The 23,663-nt window shown below is 37.8% G+C and overlaps 1 protein-coding gene across 7 annotated transcripts in view; it reads left to right on the plus strand.

Annotated features, from left to right (window-relative positions):
• The window catches only part of RYR2 (ryanodine receptor 2), a 429,918-nt gene that overhangs the window by 226,804 nt on the left and 179,451 nt on the right, over positions 1-23,663 (plus strand). For all 7 annotated transcript variants that reach the window (XM_075748765.1, XM_075748768.1, XM_075748767.1 and 4 more), the window contains 7 exons: positions 3,023-3,141; positions 3,558-3,691; positions 6,334-6,575; positions 14,487-14,679; positions 16,449-16,665; positions 17,914-18,018; positions 22,169-22,272. In XM_075748765.1, the coding sequence (XP_075604880.1) occupies positions 3,023-3,141; positions 3,558-3,691; positions 6,334-6,575; positions 14,487-14,679; positions 16,449-16,665; positions 17,914-18,018; positions 22,169-22,272 (1,114 nt within the window). The remainder of the gene's footprint in view (positions 1-3,022; positions 3,142-3,557; positions 3,692-6,333; positions 6,576-14,486; positions 14,680-16,448; positions 16,666-17,913; positions 18,019-22,168; positions 22,273-23,663) is intronic.

Below are 23,663 nucleotides of genomic sequence, written 5' to 3' on the forward strand. Positions count from 1 at the left end.
TATTGCAGTCTAGATCATACCACTGCCAAATCCAGGTTTAATATGTTCTCTTATTTGTAGTTGAGACTTTCTGCTTATACCTTCAGGCTACAGAATCAGTTTGGGCGTTCATGTCTAGCTCATTATATTGTGGTTGTGACTTTTTTTGGAGCCACTGCACAGAATAGGAAGATTGTCTACAATATCTGTACAAGGTCACCTGCATTTTCTGTTTTCATTTGTATGACTCCATCCTCAAACATATTAAAACACACACTTTATTTGAAACCTGTTTACCAGATAAATCAAGTGCCTTCCACCTTTACTACATTTCAGTCCTTGAGTAATCTGTACTCTTTATTAGTGATGAAAGCATACCTTCCTCCAGATCCCTGGATAAAAACATTAAATAGCATCAGGATAAAAGGTGATGGTCCTGTAGGCTGTCTGAGATTAAAATGAGACATCTGAAGTCAGATGACTGCAGCCATGACTGAAGTCACTGGAAATTCCAATCCTTATTTTAATTCTGAAACATAAAACTACCTTTCCAATAGCAAGTAATTTAAAAGTAACCATTGTCTCTTCTGGCAGAGTAACCTGGTCTTAACAAGGATAGGAATCAAAAAATCTGAGTTTAAAGAAAAAAATTTAAAAATCTTTGTTGACATAATATTCATAACATTCTTCATATCCTTTGATCTCCCTGAAAGAAGTCTGCACAGCTCAATTTCTGTCCTTTATAAGAACATTCTTTTGTTGGTTTTTCTTTATGAGGACGTCTACAGTTTCTTTGGTTGTGTTGGTGTTTTTATTTTTAATAGACTTGTACCTTGATCCAAATGCAAATAAGAGTAATACAAGTTGGTCTGAAATTAACAATAAAAAAAGATAAATTCATGTATGAAAGGTATTTTAGTCTTTGCTGGTGCATAACAATGGAACATGCTCTAAGTTTACAAATGCACATCTCTGCATAGATACGTTATTTCTATAATAAGTCGTTCATGGTGTTTAATATTCCTTTCCTCAATAAGATACTTGGGAAATTCTCCAGATGGGATTTTCTGCTGATCCGATAAAAGACAAGACTTGGAACTCCTGGTCATTTATATTCCCCATAAATAATGGTTTAATACCAGTCTGTGATTGTTTCATAGTTATTACTTCATTGCATTTCATTATTCACTGCATAAGTATGCATTTCATACTTAGCAGAAACAGATATATTGGTTCCAACAATTTTTTTATACCCATTACTTTAAATTCTGTTAAGAGTTTCTGTTTTTCAGCTTTTCTTTTAGTTTTTGCTTGGTTGTCTCTAAAATGCTTGCTCCATTAACTTTTGATTTTTGGTTTGTAAGAGGCTGTATGATCAGTTAGTTATAATGTTCCAGATTATATTTGATTGTTATTCAGGAATTATTTAAAAAAAAAAAAAAAAAAAAAGTATGTGTGTGTAAAAAATCCCTCGAGCAATCAAAATATATATTCTTTTTCCTTACATTTGCATTTCTAATTGTTTTTGTTTACAAAATTGAAAAACTTGGTTTTATTATTTAAAAATTCAGAAAACTTCAGATGTGTACTGAGGACAGTTATATGGATGACCCATGGTCTTTAAATTCTTAAATATTAACTGTCATTTATTTATGATACACATTTTTTTCAGTAGTTTATTCAAAATCAGTGGAAATCAAACAGAAAAGCACTTGCTCCCCTTTGTAAGCTTTAGGTCCAATCTGGAATGTTAAGGTGAGAGAGAGGCAGCTGATCAGGATAAAGACCGTTTCAAATCCAATATTTTGGTGTCATCGCGCTGTCTTGGCACTGAGACTGAAAAGCTGTGTTCAGTTAGTAGCAGTTTGCACCGTTTTTTCCTTAGCTGACCCCAGTCTTACTCAGCTATAGAGGCTGATGATCTCTTCCTCACTAGGATCAAAGGCAGACCAGAGTTTTACCGAGACAGCGTTTTTGTCTGATTTTTTTTTTCCCCCACATCGAGGGGAGTTTATAGCGTTAATTTTCTTTCAGTAAAAGAGCACGTAGCAAAGAGCAGAAGACTCGTGCTATGGATCTTGCTTTGCAAGGGTTAAGCTGAGTGTTTGGGGCCATTGCTGGAATGCAGGGATGAAGACAGAATGATGAGAGACGTACAACTCAAATAGGAATTGCATATCTCTAGGTTTAAGTCAGCTTCTCAGATTTCCCTCAGTGCTCTGGCTTTTCTCATTGTGGCCACAACTGTAGCAACTGATAATGCCGCACCACATGCATAATATTTGTCTTTGCCAAATGTGAAAGATCCCAAAGCAAGTGGTGACTCGATCCAGTACACATGGGAGCCTGTTTTATTGCCCCATTGCAGGGAACCATTTTAAGGCTAATGATTCGTGATGGCAATGACTGCTGCTTTATTGCGATTGGAATTGCATGTAATTGAACGGCCACTGGAGATTTAGTGGTTCTTACTTCCATGCGCATCTTAGTTTCATGCTGGTTTCTATTTGTTTGGTCTTTTAAGAACATCACGGTGGCTCCCAGTACAGCTATTATATACAGAAAGAAAATTATACACAGTGGGCCAGTAGCCTTGGAATTCACCTCTGCTCTCTGATTCAGAGGTATATGATTCCATTAGTGGTTCATATGATTTTCTAAGGGAAGAGACAAAACTGTAAATATGGAGACAATATTTTATGTGTATAATATGTATGTAGTACTGTGAAGTTTTCACTTTTTGGAGCCACTGAAAACCAATATTTTACTCAGTTTATTTGAATTTGTGAATGTTGATCATCACATTTATTATTAAAATTTCAAATTAATTTACAGGTTTTTTTCCTATCCTTTCTGATTTTTACTACATTCACTTATTTTGGGAAATCTAGAAGTACAATATAAATCCTATTTTGGTTTTGTTTATCACATACAATGATTTTTGAAACTATTCCATGTTGCTGAGCTATATATTAGGAAGTGTTATGGGCAGTTATGATTTTATATGTACTTTGAATAAATAATTTTTATTTTTCCCCCCCAGGAATTCTAGAGGTTTTACACTGTGTGTTGGTGGAGAGCCCAGAAGCTCTGAACATTATTAAGGAAGGACATATTAAGTCAATCATCTGTCTTTTGGACAAACATGGAAGAAACCATAAGGTAGGCAAAGAAGAGACAAGTATATTTAGGTGAACATTTGTGAGTAAAGCAAGCATGTTGTTCTGTGTAGAAGTTTGATTTCAAATACTTTAATACTGTATTCGTAATTAGGAATGAAACTTTGCCTAAAAACCATATGAGCAGTTTGAAGAAGCAAAGGGTGGCATTATCTTCTTTTTGATGAAAACATTGATACACACTAAATCTCAATGGAAGCAGGAAGACTATCTCTTAATATTGTTCGGAGAATTTCAGAATTGTAAAATAAAACCACTATGTTGAATGAATTACATACCCTTACATGTCTTCCAGTAACAAGGTATATAGCATTATATTGCCTGAAGTAACTCACAGTAATTATGAACTCTTTAGCATGAAAAAAATAGTTAAGATGAAAAGAATCTGTTTTTTTTCAGGTTTTGGATGTTTTGTGTTCTCTCTGTGTTTGTCATGGAGTAGCTGTGCGGTCTAATCAACATCTAATCTGTGATAATCTCCTGCCAGGAAGAGATCTGCTCTTACAGACGCGCCTTGTCAACCATGTGAGCAGGTAAAAAGAAAAAGAAAAAATCTATAGCTATGAATAAAGTGGAATAAAACTTGTGGTTAAAAGAAATAGTCATTACAGAAAAATTGTTTTACTTCCACAACTTCTGTTGAAAGATTTTATTCTTACTAGGATTTTAAATACTCTTTGCAATATTGATTAGAATCAAAAAATGGGTCAGAGAAATCTCCCTCAAGCTAAAGCTGCTCTAAACTGCTTTAAGTCTGTGAAACTGCACAGTCTCTTCTAAAGATTCCTGCCTAGATCTAGCCGTGCTTTCAAAGTATTGTCAGCCAGTCTGAGAGTGCCCTCAGCCTTCCTTCCACTGGCAGAGTTGTAGAAGCTACCTTCCAGCGGACATTAATGACAAGAAGAAGCTAGTAACATCTTAAACTACCAAAGTACTGTTTACAAAGTAAATGTTTATCCAGAGTTTAAATTTATGCTGAGGTGGGAGAATCTGGCTTTAAGTGGAGATTTGTGGGATCTTCCTCCGTCTCAAACTTAAGTCTATTTTAAAAAGTCTCAAGCATTAAGTGAGAATGAAAGTTGAAACATAGAAATAGTACTTTTTTTTTGAACTAGGAGTTCATAGGATTTACTAGATGCTGAAAAACATAAAAATTCCACAACTGTATATTATAAGGAGGCCTTTTCAAGTAAAAGTAAGTTCAAGTCTAAAGGTGAAATGAACTTGAGAATTTTAGAGCTGATACATTCGCTCATATTTTTCATAACCATGTGTGACTTGACTTCCTTCAACACATCCAACACAACAACACGTGGAAAGATGGTGTAATGGGAATACTGCATGTCAGCAATAAATTTGACAAATGATAAGCTAAAATCACTAATGAAAACTTCTGTTACAAATGCATGAGAAGAAATTTTACATGCATGGGTACTGATTGAGCTTCTGAGCTCACTTTCTATCTCATATGGTGAAGGTAGAGCTGTCTTTCCCAAATACGGCTGTAGGAAAAGGAAGTGTAGTTAATACATATTTTTGGTCTGCATTAGAATGTTGTGAATGAGAATATTCATATTCTTGCAGTTATGAGGAAAAAAAGATTTATTTTTTTCAAAAGTCAGAAAGACCAATGAAACATTGAAAACATTTAGTGGTAGAATGAGACTTGCATACCTCGCACCAAAAATAATTGTCAAAGGAACTTTCTAAGGTATTGCTGGTTAACATACTTTTCCAGGGGACGGGCAAATTCTGTTCACAAACCTCAATTAAAGAGTAAGTTGGGTGATCAGATTGACTAAATTGTGGAGTCTGGACAAAGGTAGAATAATGCTGATACTGTGTTCAAGCAGAAAATATTCAATTGGTGATCTGACCAATAACTTACAAATGATTTGATTTTTCTGGAAGATAGCTTTGTCAAACAGGTCTTGTTTATATTTTAAAGGAGATTAAATGTTTGACTTTGTAACAAAGTGAGGAGTATCTATACTTAAACTTTTGGCAAAAGACACCCCATATACTTCTAGAAGGAAAATGTGTTAGTCTTATGTAATAAACCAAGTTATTTTATAAGCAGTCAGATCAGTAAAGTCTGTTTTTACATTGACTTGTATTTAACAACCATTCTTCCTCTGCCTGCATTCCATACACCATAAGGCATACTGTGTGCTGGGGCTGCCTTGGAGCTACATTTGTTCTGGTCAGGCAGCTTCTCTGTAGAAAGAAAATATTTATAGAAGTTGTAACCCAATCCAGTGGAGGGATGTGAAACCCAGATACATTCAGTCTAGAAGTCTGAAAGATTTCTTGCAATACAGGTAACCAACCACTGAGGAAACATACCTAGCATTGATTTTGGATACTTCTGTATTCTACAGCTTTAATTCAAGATCGGATGGCTTTCTTAATAGAAAGCTGAGATAGTAATGATTGTCTGGAGACAGATTTTTTTTTGGGGGGGCATGAGATTCTAGATTCAGTATTACCCAAAAGTCAGATTAGAAAAGCATAATTTTCTTTCCTTTTTTCCCCCTTGTGACCTTTAAATGTATTATCCCACATATTGCTATTTAAGTAGATATTGAATAAGCCAGTAATAGTTTTGCCTTTTCAAGTATGCTTGTGAAGTACTTTAAAATCACCAGCAGTAGGAACATCAAATTGATAGTAAGGATTGGTACAACCACTGCAAATTACTGAGTTATACAAAACTTGGAATAAGGAAGAGGTACAGGAGAATTTTGAAATAGATTGACACTTTACATTTGTATCTTCGCAAATGTTATTCTCTTGAATGGATAATCAATGTTATAGAATGCAATTTGCTATGTAAAATTAAACCTGCAGAGTGTACTTACTATCTTTCTATTGGTAACTGGTGAATAGCTGTTGTTTTTGTTTATAAGATTTAACATCTATTAAATGTTCAAACACATTCAATATTATTATCAGTATCTGAGTGAAGATACTGTTTCAGTTACTGAAAAAAACACTTTTTTACTTTAAGTGTATAGGACATTTTTCACTACTATAAACAAATCAATAAAATTACTTTTATTGTTCTAATTACACAAAACAAGCATGAAAGTTACGTTTATTGAAAAGTCTGCAGTGGTTCATCATGTTCTTTGAGATAAGTTTTTAATAACTACTTTTACTCTTTCTGTTTAAGCATGCGACCCAACATCTTCTTGGGGATTAGTGAAGGCTCTGCCCAATACAGAAAATGGTACTATGAACTTATGGTGGACCATCTAGAGCCCTTTGTGACTGCAGAATCTACTCATCTACGAGTGGGCTGGGCTTCAACAGAGGGCTACTCACCGTATCCAGGGGGAGGAGCAGAATGGGGAGGAAATGGTGTTGGTGATGACTTGTATTCCTATGGCTTTGATGGTCTGCATCTGTGGTCAGGTATTCTCCTTTTATTGTTTGGTTGTGGAGTTTTTTTGGTTTGTTTGTTCGCTTTTAAATACTAGAACATTGTTTACAATTCCAGTGAATTTGTTTTCAACAACAGCAAAGTGAATCAAATGTTTTAGTTGACACTTGGAATATACAGAAACAGTACCCTATATCAGAATATGTTTTAAGTTGACATTGCATATTGAAAAAATCATTTTGTACAAAGTAATGCAGATAGAATAATTATTTATGTTTAAGACTGGGAATTATTTTTGGGTTTGGTTTTTTTTTCATAGTAACTATAAAGAATTTATTTAAAGTTTAAAAGGTACAAAAAATGAAGTCTGACAAACAGTCACCTGCATTTGTAATTCCTGTTTGATAGTGTAAGAGCAGCCTAAGAGATTTAATTCACAGGAGTCTTTCATTTTTTTCTTTTATTTTTTTTAAATAGATTTTTAATATGGATCTTTAGTTTAGAAGTTTTAAAATACTTTAGAAGTGAAGAAGATTTTTTAAGTCTGCTTTTTTGCCATACACCTTAAACCCATATATTTTTCTATAGTGATGTTTTATTTACTTACATTTAGACTGACTATTCCAAGACTTGCAGAATCATATTCCTAGCTTGCATATGGTGTGTTTGATCGGGTATTCATCTTTAAAATGTTATTGGCCCTGCTGGGATCTATTTGTTAATAGTAATTTTTCTATGCCTATTCTAGTGTTAAAGGAAGCTGAACTGAGTATCTAAAGTACTTATATTCACTGTTGATTCTGCAAACATCTTATTCTCTTTTCAAACTGGGTTAGTTCAGCAAAATCAGAATAATAAGAAAGAAAGCTTATTCTCTTTTTCTTAATCTTTTTCACATAATTTAACTTTTGTTAAACTGATATCTTTTGTGAAAAGATTCCCAGATATCATTTGGAATGGGTAGTCCTACACATGGGCAGTCCTAAAGTATTTGAAAAAAGTTTCTACTCTTGTTTCACCTTGTTGAAGAAGAATTTTTTCCTTTGATTTTGAGATGTTTTTGAGCAGTGATGAACTGTAGAACTGGCTGGAAACTGGGTTAGGCTCATTGGATTGGCAATTCTTGCCACTATGAAGATATAAGCAAGTTTTTTAAAGCTCCTTAGCAGACGAGAGACATTTTAGCAAGTCAGCTGTATGTATCATTCAAGGTCTTTGAAGTTTTGAGGCATAGTGCCTTGGTAGTTGGAAAAGAATAGAGTTTTACATTGCAAAGGACTTTTCCAATCAGAATAGCAATAGATTATATTATTAAGTTGAAACATATCGACTGGAGTGCCATCTTAGGAAAGTGGCTGCCACTTTGCCTCTCATGTATAATGAGAATTACTTTGGAACAATGGTGCATAATTAATGGTGTCATTAATGCTGTGTCATAACTGAATTTTTCAGATAAAGTATTATTACAGAAGAAGCAGAAAATAATGAGCCAACCAAAATAACTTTTGTAGTTAGGGTACCTTTTAGGGAGGAAACAAAAGATTACTAAAAATCAAAATTATTTTTCTACCCACTGGAAACTTTTTCATCAGAAATGTCACGAAAGAATAAATGAACAATTATTTGTGGTTCTCAAGTCAATAATCCAGCCCAGTTAAAAAAGTCAGACCACCTTTGTATTTGCGATTTTTGTATAATAATCTCTGTTATGGATGGGACTGGTAGTTTTGAAAAAGATTTCTGTCTTCATTGACATTCTCACATAACACAAACCTCTGAAACCTGGAAGAACTTTAAGTATTTGATCATAGAATCATAGAATGGGTTGGAAGGGTCCTTAAAGACCATCTAGTTCCAACCCGCCTGCCATGGGCAGGGACGCCCTCCACTAGACCACGTTGCCCAAAGCCCCATCCAACCTGGCCTTGAACACTGCCAGGGAGGGGGCATCCACAACCTCTCTGGGGAACCTGTGCCGGTGCCTCACCACCCTCACAGGGAAGAATTTCTTCCTAATATCTAGTCTAAATCTACCCTCCTTCAGCTTAAAGCCATTACCCCTTGACCTGTCACTCTGTGCCCTTGCAAACAGTTCCTCTCCAGCTTTCCTGTAGGCCCCTTCAGGTCCTGGAAGGCTGCTAGAAGGTCTCCCCGGAGCCTTCTCTTCTCCAGGCTGAACAACGCCAACTCTCTCAGCCTGTCTCCATAAGAGAGGTGCTCCAGCCCTCAGGTCATCTTCGTGGCCCTCCTCTGGACTCACTCCAACAGCTCCATGTCCTTGAACTGGGGCCCCAGAGCTGGATGCAGTACTCCAGGTGGGGTCTCACAAGAGTGGAGTAGAGGGGCAGGATCCCCTCCCTTGACCTGCTGGTCACACTTCTTTTGATTGCAGCCCAGGATACAGTTGGCTTTCCTGGCTGCAAGCGCACACTGCCGGCTCACCTTAAGGTTCTCATCCACCAACACCCCCGAGTCCTTCTCCTCAGGGCTGCTCTCAATTCATTTCCTGCCCAGCCCGTAGTTGTCCTTGGGATTGCTCTGACCCATGTGCAGGACCTTGCACTTGGCCTTGTTGAACTTCATGAGGTTTGCATGAGCCCACCTCTCAATCCTGTCGGGGTCCCTCTGGGTGGCATCCCTTCCCTCTAGCATGTCAATGGCACCACTCAGCTTGGTGTTGTTAGCAAACTTGCTGAGGGTGCACTCAATCCCAATGTCCATGTCACTGACAAAGATGTTGAACAGTGCCGGTCCCAGTACCAACCCCTGAGGAACACCATTTGTCACTGATCTCCACTCGGACATTGAGCCATTGACCACAATTCTTTGAGTGCGACCATCCAGCCAATTCCTTACCCACCGAGTGGTCCATCTGTCAAATCCATGTCTCTCCAATTTAGAGGCAAGGATGTCATGTGGGACAGTGTCAAGTGCTTTGGACAAGTCCTCGTAGATGACATTGCTTTCCCTTATCCACCAACATTGTAACCCCATCATGACAGGCGACCAAAGTTTTTCAGCACAATTTGCCCTTAGTGAAGCTGTGCTGGCTGTCACCAATCACCTCCTTATTTTCTATGTGCCTGAGCATAATTTCCAGGAGGATCTCCTCAATGATCTTGCTGGGCAGAGAGGTGAGATTGTAGTTCCCCAGGTCTTCCTTTTTTCTCTTTTTAAAAATGGGGATTATGTTTCCCCTTTTCCAGTCAATGGGAACTTCACTGGACTGCCAGGTCTTCTCAAGTAGGATGGATAGTGTTTTAGCAACTTCATCCACTAGTTCCCTCAGGACCCGTGGATGCATCTCATCAGGTCCCACGGACTTGTGTACTTTCAGGTTCCTTAGATGGTCTCAAACCCTATCTGCTACAGTGGGTGGTTCTTCATTGTCCCAGTCCTTGCCCTTGCTTTCTGTGACTTGAGCGGTGTGCCTAGAGCACTTGCCAGTGACAACTGAGGCAAAGGAGCTGATGAGTCCCTCAGCCTTCTCCATATTCTGGAGAGGGCCCACATTTTTCCTAGTCTTCCTTTTATCGCTGACGTACCTATAGAAGCTTTTCTTGTTCTTGATGTTCCTGGCCAGATTTAATTATATAAGGATTTTAGCTTTCCTAACCTGATCCCTGGCTGCTCGGACAGTTTCTCTGTATTCCTCCCAGGCTACCTGCCCTTGCTTCCACCCTCTGTAGGCTTCCTTTTTGTGTTTGAGATTGCCCAGCAGCTCCCTGTTCATCCATGCAGGCCTCCTGGTGTTTTTGCCTGACTTCCTCTTTGTTGGGATGCATCACTCCTGAGCTTGGAGGAGGTGATCCTTGAATACTAAGCAGCTTTCTTGGGCCCCTCTTCCTGCCAGGGCTTTGTCCCATGGTATTCTACCAAGCAGATCCCTGAAGAGGCCAAAGTCTGCTCTGCTGAAGTCCAGGGTAGTGAGCTTGCTGTTCTCCCTCCTTGCTGCCCTAAGGATCCCGAACTGCACCATTTCATGGTCACTGCAGACAAGGCTGCCCTTGAACTTTGCATTCCCCACCAGCCCTTCCTTGTTGATGAGAATAAGGTCCAGCAAGGCACCTCTCCTCGTGGGCTTCCTTATCACTTAGAGAAGGAAGTTATCATCAGTGCATTCCAGGAACCTCCTGGATTGCTTATGCCCTGCTGTGTTGTCCCTCCAACAGATATCGGGGTGGCTGACGTCCCCCATGAGGACCAGGGCTTGTGAACGCGAGGCTGCTCCTATCTGTCTATAGAGAGCCTCACCCGCTTGGTCTTTCTGGTCGGGTGGTCTCTAGTGATAGCCCCACTGTAATGTCCTGTGTCCCTGCCCTCCATTTAATCCTGACCCATAAGCTCTTGGTCAGCTCCTCATCCATCCCCAGGCAGAGCTCCATACACTCCAGCTGGTCATTGACATAGAGGGCAACACCCCCTCCTCATCTCCCCTGCCTGTCCTTCCTGAAGAGCCTGTATCCTTCTATTCCAACACACCAGTCATAGGAGCCATCCCACCACATCTCTGCGATGCTGATAATATCGTAGCCCTGCAGGTGTACGCACAGTTCCAACTCCTTTTGTTTATTCCGCAAGCGACATGCGTTTGCATGGAGGCGTTTAAGTTGGGCCCCCAATGAAGCTGACTGGCTGGAGTGGCTGGAATTCCTTTGTACTGTACTTCAGGTGTTCTCCTGCTGACCCGGGATCCTTTTCCCATCTCTGGGCATCTGTTGCTGGCACTGGCATCATACTGGTAGGAGTGGGATGGATTGAGGTTCCCCTCTCCTGGCGACTTCAGTTTAAAGCCCTCTTCACCAGCCTGTGACTGAAGATGATCTTCCCTTTCTCTGACAGATGGACCCCATCAGCCCCCAGTAGGCCAAATTTCTCAAAGGGAGTTCCATGGTCTTAAGTAGCCAAACCCCTGGCTGTGGCACCAGTCCTCTGACCATTTGTTGATTTGCCAGATTTTACTGGCTCTTTCGAACCCCTTCCTTTTGACTGGGAGGATTGATGAAAGAACTCCCTGCACTCTAGACTCCTTTACCACCGCTCCCGGAGCTCTGTAATCCTTCTTGATACTCCTCAGATGGCTCCTGGCTGTATCACTGGTGCACATGTGAAACAACAGCAGCGGATAATGGTCAGTGGACTGTACAAGGGTCGGTAGTCTCTCAGTGACATCCCTGATCCGAGCCCCCAGTAAGTAGCACACCTCTCTAGAGAGTGCGTCAGGTTGGCGCATGGGTGAGTCATCTATGACTATCATCTGTCGCCTTTTCTTAGTTGTGCTGGTTGTTACATGGGGAACAGATCGGGCTGCCTTGCTCAGCTCCAGTGTCTCTCCTGATGTGGCGGGTCTTTCCTTTTCAGTCTGCAGAGTGGTGAAGCGGTTCTGCAAGGGCACCTCAGGCTTCAGGGGATGTTTCTTCCTCCTGCTGGTCCTTGCTGTTGCAAGCTTCTATTCTTCAGTATTATTGTCCCCCCACCCCTGCCCCTTATGTGTGTGCTGGTGGGAGTTTTTGGCTGTTTGGCCATGGGATGTGGCTCTACTGCAGACTGCGCTTGGAACCAGCTGTGTAACTCCTACTCAGCCTCCTTGATGTCATGCAGCCTTCGCACCTCCTCCTGCAGCTCAGCCACCTGCTACAGGAGGTCCTCCACCTGGACACATCTTTTGCAGTCAGGTCTGCTGCCTTGTCCCTGCTCTGGGACAGAGGTCTGGGCACTTACTGCAGCCTGAGGTCTGCACTGCAGCCTCTCCCTTCAGCAGCTCCCTCTGGGTGGAGGCACTGGCCATCACTGGGGTAGATGGTGCAGACCACCCCACCAGAGCTGCAGCTTTTGCTCTCAGATGAGTGCCCACTACTCTGCCTTGAGGGTCAGGTAGGATGAGTGCCCTTGACCTGTGCAGATGGTCACAGGGTAGTGCCCGGTTGCTGGGTTATGTGCACTTCAGGTCTCCCACTCAGGCAGTGGAATGCCCCTCCTTTGAAGAGGCGCTGTCCTGCGCCCTGCGCTGGCTGAATGTTGAAAATCATGGCCTTTCTTCTTCCACAGTCCCAGGCTGTATCTTGGTAAGTCTCTGCAATGACATTTTAGAAGTAATCCTCTGAGCATGAAGCTTTTACTGAATAGCAATAATAATTTCTACCCCTGAGTTTCTGTTCTAGACCAAGCCTTTACCAGAATCACATTTAATTTACATTTGTTTCCTCAGCCCTGCAATTATTTCTCTAATATGGAGCAGTGGAACTCATAGATTTTTAAAGCCTAAGGCCAGAAAAGGCACTTAGATCGTTTACTCTGTGTGTTCATCAAAGACCAGTACATATTTATGTTAACAGTCAGCCCTGCATTGATCCCAATAACCTACAGTGGACTAAATTTTAACATCTAAAAGCATCTAATCTCACTCAGTATGCCTTGAGGAGATGAAGTATCCACTCTTCATTGAAAGCTCTTTTAGAGTTTAGTTATTCCTGCAATTAAATAATTGCACCTTTCTGTGATTTATTTGAAACAGTCTCAGCTGTGGTGATGTTTTTCTCTGCTATTCTTTACCGTGGTCTGTGAGTTTTGGGATGTAGAGCTGGTAGAAAGTAGTTTCCTTGCAGGCCATTCCTTAGGCTATGACTGCTACTTTGTTTCTCAGCAGTGCTTCCTATAGTTTTCTGGATTTGTGAGGGGCCCTAAATCCTGCATGTCATTTCCCTCTCTTTGCTCGTGGAACTGAATATTCTTACAGCAACTGAGCTAAGAACGTAGTGTCTTGAAAGTGTGTAGGAGAGCAGCAAAGGCATCTGAAAACTTCCCCCCCCCCCAACTATACTGCTGACTGCCCTGTTAAGAGGGGCAGATTGCACAAGAGCGTCTGTCCTACAGCCTGCAGATCATGTGGCAGTATCAGAATGTCATTTTGCATACATAGAATATCGGAAGTGTCGGTTTTTATTTTTCCTTGGGGGGTGGTGTGTTTATAAAAATTTATCTGCAGAAGAATTATTGAGATTTTTATTTTTGTTGTTGCTGCTGTTAAAAACATATGCCATCTTAATCATCTTCTTGGAAATACAGTGCTTTTAGTTAAGTCCTTAATGTTTACAGAAGTTAGTGCTCTGTTCTTAATATGCGTTATGGTTTATCTCTTGCAGACATTGCATATCTAATTTTTGGAAAACATGTCTAGAGATATTTTCATACAACTGTCATACTTTTCCATAAATTTTCTGTTGTAGACGGCAATAAATTTCAGAAGCAGTCATTTCCTATTTCTGTATTCTATAGGTTATTTCTACTGGGAAACAGGTGTGCTTGTGTAAATGTAATTTGATGCAAGAGAGAATGATCCTTTAGAATTCGTTAAAGAAAAATACCTATATTACTGAATAGATATGCTTCAAAATTGCTGCTGTCTTTATATATGCCAGAAAAATGCTGGTTTGCAGTTTGATTATGAAATTGAGTAGTATCATCTTAAGTTTGCAAGCGTACCATGATGTGGCCCTTAATAACAGGAAGTACCTTTTCCTAAATAATTTGAAGTATGATACTTGTCTTTATAATGAATAATGAAGCATTCTTTAATAAAGTATGCTAGGTTTCATATTAGATACTAATGGTTATTTTTCAATTTGCGCTTCTACTACTGTGAGGAATAAATTTTGTTTTCTTGGTTTTAACTGTTTATATGGGTATCAGTAATTATTTTCAGTTACATTGAAAGTAATTTCATTATATTATTTATGATAGAAGTAGCTTTGTAGATACAATTGTATGCTTCTATTCACTATATTGCAAGCTTAAAATCAGGTCTTGGATGTTATAGGTTAAATATTTTCGTATTAATATGTTTGTGCTCTATTGCTATGTTTTCTTTCTCTTTATTTAGGCTGCTGTGAAAACCTGTACGATTTTCAGAAGTTTTGCTAAATACGTTTCCTTTACTTCCATAGGTTGTATAGCACGAACAGTAAATTCTCCCAACCAACATCTGTTAAGAACTGATGATGTTATTAGCTGCTGTTTGGACCTCAGTGCTCCCAGCATCTCTTTCCGGATAAATGGTCAGCCCGTTCAAGGAATGTTTGAGAATTTCAACATAGATGGCCTCTTCTTCCCGGTTGTCAGCTTCTCTGCAGGAATAAAGTTAGCATCCTGTGTAGTTGTTTTTTGTTTTGTTTTGTTTTTTCTTCCCAGTCTGGTGTTTTGGGGTTTTTTGTGGGTTTTTTTTTTTTTTAGTGTATGTGAATATGCTGCATATTTCCCTGGCTGTCTTTGCTCTCATTTCTCTTTCTAACATCTGCTTCTTTGGCACAGTTCCAGTTCTTGGATAGTGAGACCTACAAAGGAGTCCTGAGGAAATGGTGCATCTGTTGTTTTTCAGCACACCTGTGTATACAGGTGGTTTGCAGATAGACCTTAGAAACAGCTTCTTCATTTCTTAGCTGACACATTGCTATACATTCACTCCAGGACAGCATTTATACTTATATGGGAAGAAAAACATCGGTCTTTGATATTAAAATATATATTTGCCCTAACTTCTTACGAGGTGGTAACTATTATTTGAAGATGCATTATCTGCACTTACCTTAAGAAATGGTGGTGGTATGCTTTCTTTTCAGCAGCATGAGTTAATATGAATTCAGTCAATCTGTATTCTGGTTGCTGTACTGGTTTTCTATAAAATTTCAAATCACACTTGAGGTGCTAGACTTCTGCTTCATGTATTGAATAGTTTGAGACTATAATATTAAAAAAGATTGTGTGATGCTGCAGCTGGGGGACCAACTTTAGCAGGACTGGCAAAGGTAAAGGCTGAAAGCTGATTTCTGTTGGAGACAGAGCAATGCTCTGTGAGGGATCATTTAAGGACTGTGGTGAATACTACAGAAGCTAAGAGCTATCACACAGTGGGCACGCCAGCCTCTCATTCCAGATGCGAAATGCACTTCTTTAGACTTTGCCTTGGATAATAAAGGAGATACAATGTTGTAAAACTATAGACATGCATGCTATGAGATGCAAAATTATAAACCTGCATGCTTTATGTCTGTCGTGAGAGAAATATTTGACTGATATTATTCATGTGCTGAGTGTGTTTTTGGAGAGCGTTCGGGTATAGCATTGACAAAAATCTTGTAAGATACTCAGTAAATAGAAAAGAGACAACATGATTCTATTGTAAGGCTAGTTTTTTGGGTGTGTTTTGATTCCTTCTGCATGACATTGTTCTGGGAAGATTTTTTCAGTCATTGTTACTTCATGATCACCTCACTCATTGAATTTTTCAGTAACAAAAACCCATGGCAAATTCACCAGTTTGTAATGAATAAAAGATTGCTTTCCCCTAGGTTTCTACTAACATGACAAGTGTATGTTTTAGGGAAGAAAATATGGGAACTTTTTAGATTGTGTCCTAAGCCTGTAGTGTTCTGTGAGAGAAAAGAAAGAACCATATTCTGTGGAGTTTTCAGGCTCATTTCTCAAATGAGAGAGAAAGGAGAACTCCTCAATGGAGAGAATTTAGAGGTGGTAGATTGATTACTCTGGGTTATAATCTCTGCTTTCTGAGACTTGAAAAGCTGCTGCTTACTTCATAGATGTGCTAAGTAAACTGATTACTCCATGTCTTCTCTTTTGATTTTGTGATTTAGAATACTTTTATGGAAGTGGAAATTAACTAAAAGAAAGAATTATTTACTTTCCCCCATGGTTTTTGCACCTCCTACCTCATAAACTCCAGCACTAGTTAGCGAAAATGAACTGTAAACAATGCAAATAAGCTGCAACATTGAATTTTTTTTTTATTTTTTTTTTTTTTAAATAGCATTCATTAGTTATTAGGCTTACAAAGTGATTAGGTTTGACACCAGAGGTGTCTCTATTATCTAAAGTAACTCCGATGTTTACAGGGTACGTTTCTTGCTTGGAGGTCGCCATGGAGAGTTCAAGTTCCTTCCTCCACCTGGATATGCCCCTTGCTTCGAAGCTGTGCTACCGAAAGAGAAGCTGAAAGTGGAGCATAGCCGAGAGTACAAGCAGGATCGTAGCTATACAAGAGACCTGCTGGGTCCCACTATCTCTCTGTCACAAGCAGCTTTCACTCCAGTTCCTGTAGATACTAGCCAGGTATGGAAACCAAGAGATTGCATTTTCATTTTTAAACACACATACTATAGGCCCATGTTATTTCACATTTGATTGAATTTGCAGCTTGTCTCAAACTTGGTTTTGCTTGGGATTTGGTTGGTACGTTCCATTGCGAGAAGTTGAAAAATGGTGTGTAATGTCCTTATAGTGCTTGCCAGAAATTTCATATATTTCAGTTCACAAACACTATAATAAAGAAAGTTTTACCCTTAATATTAGAATAGGCAAAAAAAAAAAAAGAATATTTGAACGTCTTGTTCTGTTACTAGGCATTCTTCTTTCGGTGTGATTAAAATTACTGAAGACTTTGCCTTGTGATAAGACCTTTAGACAAGCTTCAGCTCTAATTCTTTACTGCACTTGCAGGTTACTGAGACTGGCATTTGACTCACTGTGGGCAGTAAATGGCAGGCACTGCAGTTATAGTTTTCATTTTTTTAAAATAGTGGCAAAGAGCAGTAATTCTTTGATGCCAAAGAGCTCCATCTCTGATCACAGATAACAAGAGTTCATTTTACACTTGACCAGAGTTTGAGACTATACAAATTTTTGTACACTATGTGCTCAGATATTACCACATTTAGGAAATGACTCCTGAAAAAAAAAAACCCTAAAAAAGAACAAACTTTTTTTTTTACAGCATTCTACATGTGTCATGTAATTATTGTTTTGTAATACCAACAATTAGGGTAACATTATGATTCACAGCACTGTATATTTGAGGTCTCTGTTTTTTGAGGTAAAGCAGCCTTGATTTCATCTTTTTGGAGGTAGAGTGACATGCTGGCCTGATTTCACTTGTCACCTGTCATCATTATATAATTCTTTCTTTCTTTTTGCTTCTTTCTCTCTTTCTCTCTTTCTCTCGAGTTCAGTTCTCAAATGTTAATATTTGTCTGAAGTGTTTTTCACAACATTACATTGGTTATTGCGATATTTAACATTTTTTAAGCTCAGAAATAGTATTGGTTTGAGTAGTTTCTAGCCAGCTGCCAGGAATGTATTCTCTGCCTTTGGAAGTGTTGGGTGTAAAACTGTTTTCCCTTGCTGGTCAAACTCTGGAACTTGTAAGTGCATAGATTAAAGTATTTCTGTTGATCTAAGATTCTCGCTAATTTAGGTTGAGTTGAGAGATCTGGTTTGTACAAAGTTGGTCTGTTCTGAAAGTTTGGGTGGCACTGTCAAGCAACTTATTTGTAACAGCCTCTTTCTCTCTTCTCTTTTTAGATTGTTTTGCCTCCTCACCTGGAAAGGATTAGAGAAAAATTAGCAGAGAACATCCATGAACTTTGGGTTATGAATAAGATTGAACTTGGCTGGCAATATGGACCAGTACGTACCTTCCAACTTAATTTTCTGTTAATTACATAGTAGTATTCAGCACATTGGTTTTCAGTGTGCTAATGGGACCGCGTATTTTTCCATCTTTCTGAAATTAGTAAGGTTTTAGACCCTTTCCACCAAAAGCAGGTGGAAACCAACAGTGCTTGTGCATTTCTGAACCAAAATTCTGGTATTAAAGCTGTTTGGTGCTGAAATTTTCAGCCAATCTAACTCCTGGCACAGAAAGCACATAGTGGGATTTTCACCTTCTGTTTGTTCTTGGGGCAAGAAGTTTAGTTGCCTGGTGAAGTAAGCCAACAAAAGCAGTTATCCTTGGTTCTCTTCACATGTGCTGATGGACATAAGTCTTTCAGAAGTCCTGAACTTATTTTTCATGAAAAAATGACTATTGCTTATAGGAAATTCCATTGAACCTGCTTTTCTTCTTCTTTCTTTCCACTTCTTCAGGCTCATGTCTGTGGTGTTCCACATAGCTATTTTCTTATCTCTTTCCTACTTTTCATGGAGTATGGCAGTAAAAAAACCTTGTAGCTTCTGGCTTTGATACAAAATGCAGTCTATTTTGTTGATTAGATTTTTTTTTTTTAAATCAATCATTAAAAAAGTATACAAGCTAGTTATTTGGGTTCCAAATGGTGGTGTTTATGATGAACTGTTGCTGTGAAGAGTATATAGAAACATACAGTAGATACTAGATGTAACTGTAAAAATATGTATGCGCACATAGAAACATATGTATTCTATTTTTGTTAATAAAAATATTTTGGTCTTCTGAGGTGTTCAGATTACAGACTTAATGTAACTGCGCATAGGTATTATATTTGGTGTAGCATACGGCAGTACTTAAAAAGATTTGATTAGTAGAGAAGATCTCTAGATGTTTTTTGTTGTTATTGCTTTCCCCACCAAATCAAACACAAAACCCGAGTTAAATTAATGTGTCAAAACATTTTAATTGTGGTATAATCATACCAGCTGTGAAGCAGTCTGCAGGAACTTTTAGTGTACCATTACTTACCATCGAGAATCTAATTGTACAGTCGAACACTATTTTAGTTTAAACAATACGTAGTAAGTATCAAGTTACGCAACGATAAATGTTGTAGTTATATTCAGGATGAAACCAGGTGCTAAATCTTTTAAGTTATTCAGCTTTCTCTCTCTAGCTTTAGTGTTCTTTGGTTAGATGTGCTCGCTTTGGGAATGCGGCAAAGTATATGCTGTATATCTTCTGGAGATTGACTGCTTTATCACATTGCTTTCTCACAGATGATTTCATCAGTTTAAGCCACTGTTGCCATTTCTAGTTACCTGAATTTATGCACTGCCATTACTGAGTACTGAGGGAAGGCGTGAAACAGAAATTAGCTGTTTTAGATGCACACATAAATCTTAGATTTTCTTTTTAATTCAGAGCAAGATGCATTATATATAGTACCTAGCTTTTCTGAAGCGGTGATGTTTTTTCACCAAGTTAAAAAGTTTAAAGGCTAAAAGACAGAGAATCTGTAGATTTAAATGTATCTCCAGATTATTCAAAAAATCTGCTGTAGACTGCATTTTATATTCCCTCCCACATACCTGTTTCATCAGATCTGTGCGTACTATCACCAAAGCAATACCCAGTATTGCACGTGTATTACTACTGCATTTTATACATGTAACAAAGTAAAATAACAAGCTAATGTAGCAAAATTAAGGACTTTTGTTAATTGGCTTTCTTTTATGTCTGAATATGAGTGGTATTTAGGTGTCCAGCTTGAAATAATCAGATGCATCTGCATATGTTTGTTTCTATTAAGCTTTGCTGTACACTTAAAACCAGCCACAAAAATTAAGAATTGATAGTTGCCATGAGTTCGGCCACTTCTGTAGTGTACTTACAAGGCAGTAATTTTTTACTTTGCTCAGGAAAAAAAAAAAGGAGGCAGGAAGGCAACCTACAAAATATACTATTATATACATTATAGCTGTAGAATGAAGAGTGTCACTAGGGGCAATTCCATTAACATTGGAATTCTGAAGAAAACAGCTGACATCCAAGATGTAAATTAGCTGTACGCAGACCTAAAGTAGTCCTCCTTATTGGAGACTATACTGAATCTTTATTAAAGCAGATTATCATAGGTCTTAGAATTTTGCAAATAAACATTTTCAGTGTCCGCTAAAAGATATTTCTCATTTTAGCTGCTAATGATTTTGATCAAGTAGCTTGACAGTTGAATTGCTTCTACTGCCCTTCCAAAGAACATTAATCCCATCAAATGAAGATAAATATCCCCTGGAGACTGTAAATATTTTTCAATCCAAAACATAAACAAATGACTGCTGTTCAATTTAATAATTATTATGTGCTTAGATCAAAATGCAAAAATATGTTACTCAGAAATTTTATAGAGAAATGTGAGGTTTTTTCATGAGATTAAATGAACTAGATTGAGTAGTAGTGTACAGTTTAGTTATTACAGACAAACATAGAACTTGCAAAAATGGAAGATGATGATAAATAAAAAAAATTAGCTATCAGTGATCTGTGTTCATATCCATTCTGTGGGTACTCATGTATAATTAACATTCAGGAATTGAAATTAGAGAAACTTTATACATAGGTTACAGTTTGAAGATGACTGTTTTTCCTTCCCCTGCTCTAACACACAATGTTTATGTCCCAATGCTATGATTTTATTCAACTGTAGTCTTAGATACTGCATATGGATTTATTGCCATAATGCTAGAGCTTTTTCATTTTAGGACATTTACATTAAAATATCCAAAGAAAAGCTCTTTTATTTGATGCAATATGCAGGGCAAGCAATCAGTTTAAGTGTAATAGATTAGTTTTCTGAAAGTCAGAAATTTCATACTAGTTTATATGCATGCTACTGACTTATCCTTTTTAAACATCAAATCTGATTCTGTATATGAACAATGGATCAAGCTGCTGAGAACAGATTATACCCAGTTCAATGGTACCACTTCACTGAGAATTCCTGCCTTGGTCTTTTTTTGGCTAAAATAATTTTAAAACCATCCTGTATTCACCAAGTGAGTAAAGATAAATTTGGAAACAGTATAACAATTAGGCTTCTTAACTTCAACTGTTAACATTCCATTTTCCAATAGAATTATCTGATTGATCAAAAGTTGTCAATAATGTTATTTTTCAGTAACTTTCACTTTGCAGCTCTAAAGATTAATATAAATGGTGAGCTTATGGTCCATGAAAGATGGACACAAAAGTGTTTCAATATATGGGTAAAAATGTAGTCTCAACTGAGCAAATGTTAACACTTTCATTGGGATCTTTTAGCTAATATTTGCAAACTAACGGGGTTTTTTGATCAAGCTTTCTAGCAATACATAAGCTTTGTAGATTTTGTAGACTGAGCTCTAGCACGATAAAGATGGAAAGCTGAGAGCAGTAGAATGCTCAGTTATCCCAGCCTCTCAGGTTGCCCTTCCTAGTTATGGCCAGTATGAGACTAAAACTGTATAGAAGTATTGCAGGTTACAAGTGTTCTTGATCAAATTTTTAAGTTTATAAAATGTAGGATTTTGTAAATCATAGTCTTCATGACTGCTGTCACTACAGAGAAAGTAAATTAATGTTCCAGTCATTTGTGACTGCTGAACAGTTGCATTCTGCTTGTATACTACTACACATAATTAAGAAACAAACATTTTCTGAATTAAGAGATGAGGTAGATTTATCCTTTATATCATTACTTTTGTAGGGTAAGGACTTGGGTACTATTCATGTCAACATATTTATACAAACTGGATGCATAATTTTTCAAACATGGTGCTGAAGATGACTTGTTATTTTATGGCTGTCTGTCAAAACATAACATAGATTGCACTATTCTTGAACTTTGTATATTTGTTGTGAACATCTGTATAATGAAATGTACAAATTAGCATTTATTCTACTTGAGATCTGCAAATCTGAAGTTTATTTGTAAATGCAGATTCTGCCTTGAACAGAATGATCATGCTCTGAGAATACAGAATTCTTTGTTTTGAAGTGTTCACTTTGAGTAATTCTGACAGGATCAGCTTTAAGTACTTCGTTTTGGACTGTTTTTAAATTTCTTCTAGTTTTTAAGACACATTAAACATTTCTTTACTGTCTTTTCAGGTTAGAGATGACAACAAAAGACAACACCCATGCTTAGTGGAGTTCTCAAAATTACCGGAACAGGAAAGAAATTATAACTTGCAAATGTCACTTGAGACACTGAAGTAAGTTGTTAGAATATTTGAAGCTTATAGTGAGAATTTCCTAAGGAATTGCAGTTTCCAGAATTATAATTTGACATGTAAATTACAATTTGACGTGTAGGTGAGTATAATAATATGAAAATGAGAGAGTGAGACACATTAATGAATGATGTATTTGGCATTGAAAATGGCTTTGATTAGTCTTTTTAATATCTGTGGAATTTTAGAATTATTGTGGTAATGCTGATCATTAAATGGCAGCTCAAGCAGTTTTCATCTAGTTTGGAGGAAAGAAATAGATCCAAGCTCTGAAAAAACCCTCTTCACTCCCTATTTGGTTTAATTCAATTTAGTTTAATTGCTCTTAATTTTCTTTATTGATAAAGCACACTTTGACAATCATTAGTTATTTTTTGGACGTGACTGATGACAAGCTTTGCTTCAGGACCCCTTGCTGCTATTTCTGTGTCATCTGTGCATATTGTCACAGAACAGTAGTAGGCATTCCCTCCTTTTGTGGATGAGCAGTTAGATGTGTGCATGTCATGAAAGCTCTCCAGTTGGAATGTTAGTAAACTTCAATGGAATGTTAGTGGGTTTGTTCAAGTAATGTAGCTATCTGGCTCACAAAGGTACAATTCCTCATCTCAGCTTTGTCAGTCAAGCAGATGCGAGCTCTTACTTTGCTGCAAATCCATTGAAAATCTATTAGCGTAAGTCATTTATTCCATATGTAGCATTGCATGTAGCCAACATGTTAAAATATTTCTCAAACTGATAAATGCCCAGTGATATATGTGGTTCTCCAGTCACTCCTATTTGCAATCCATTGGAACCTATTTTTTTTTCTTGTTAAAATATAGTTGCTTTTTCCTGTTCAGATCGTTAACAAAGGAGGACTATTTGCATGGGATATTACTTTTCTTGGAATATTTGTACTATACTATTAAAAAAATTGCCATGTAAACTGATAGTGCAATATAGTGTTTACACTCGTAATATAAAGACTTTATGTCCTTATAGTAGAAAGCTAGGTGGAACACTCCTCCTAGAATTTCTTGTAGTATCCTTCTCTGGTCAGGTTCTATGTGCTACTTACTGATCCACCATTCCCAAAGGAAATAAATTAGTGAAAAACATATTTATGACCCTAAGTGTTAAATAGTTTCTGTGGGGATATTTTGGTATAATTTAGAGACAAATGGAACTCCTTTGGAGGCAAGTTCATATTTGTCTTCAGCTAGATAGAATTTCAAGGAAAGCTTTTGAGACCCCTATCAATACAATAATGTGCTAAGAATCCAGAATAGCTTTTTCCTTTCCATTTTATGAAACTACAAAAGATGATGTCATTAACTTTCCCTACAGTTGGATCTTTCGCTAGAATAATCTATATAATATGACTCGGGCAT

This window comes from Balearica regulorum, chromosome 3, assembly GCF_011004875.1.
Source record: "Balearica regulorum gibbericeps isolate bBalReg1 chromosome 3, bBalReg1.pri, whole genome shotgun sequence".
In the NCBI taxonomy this organism is placed as follows: Eukaryota; Metazoa; Chordata; class Aves; order Gruiformes; family Gruidae; genus Balearica; species Balearica regulorum.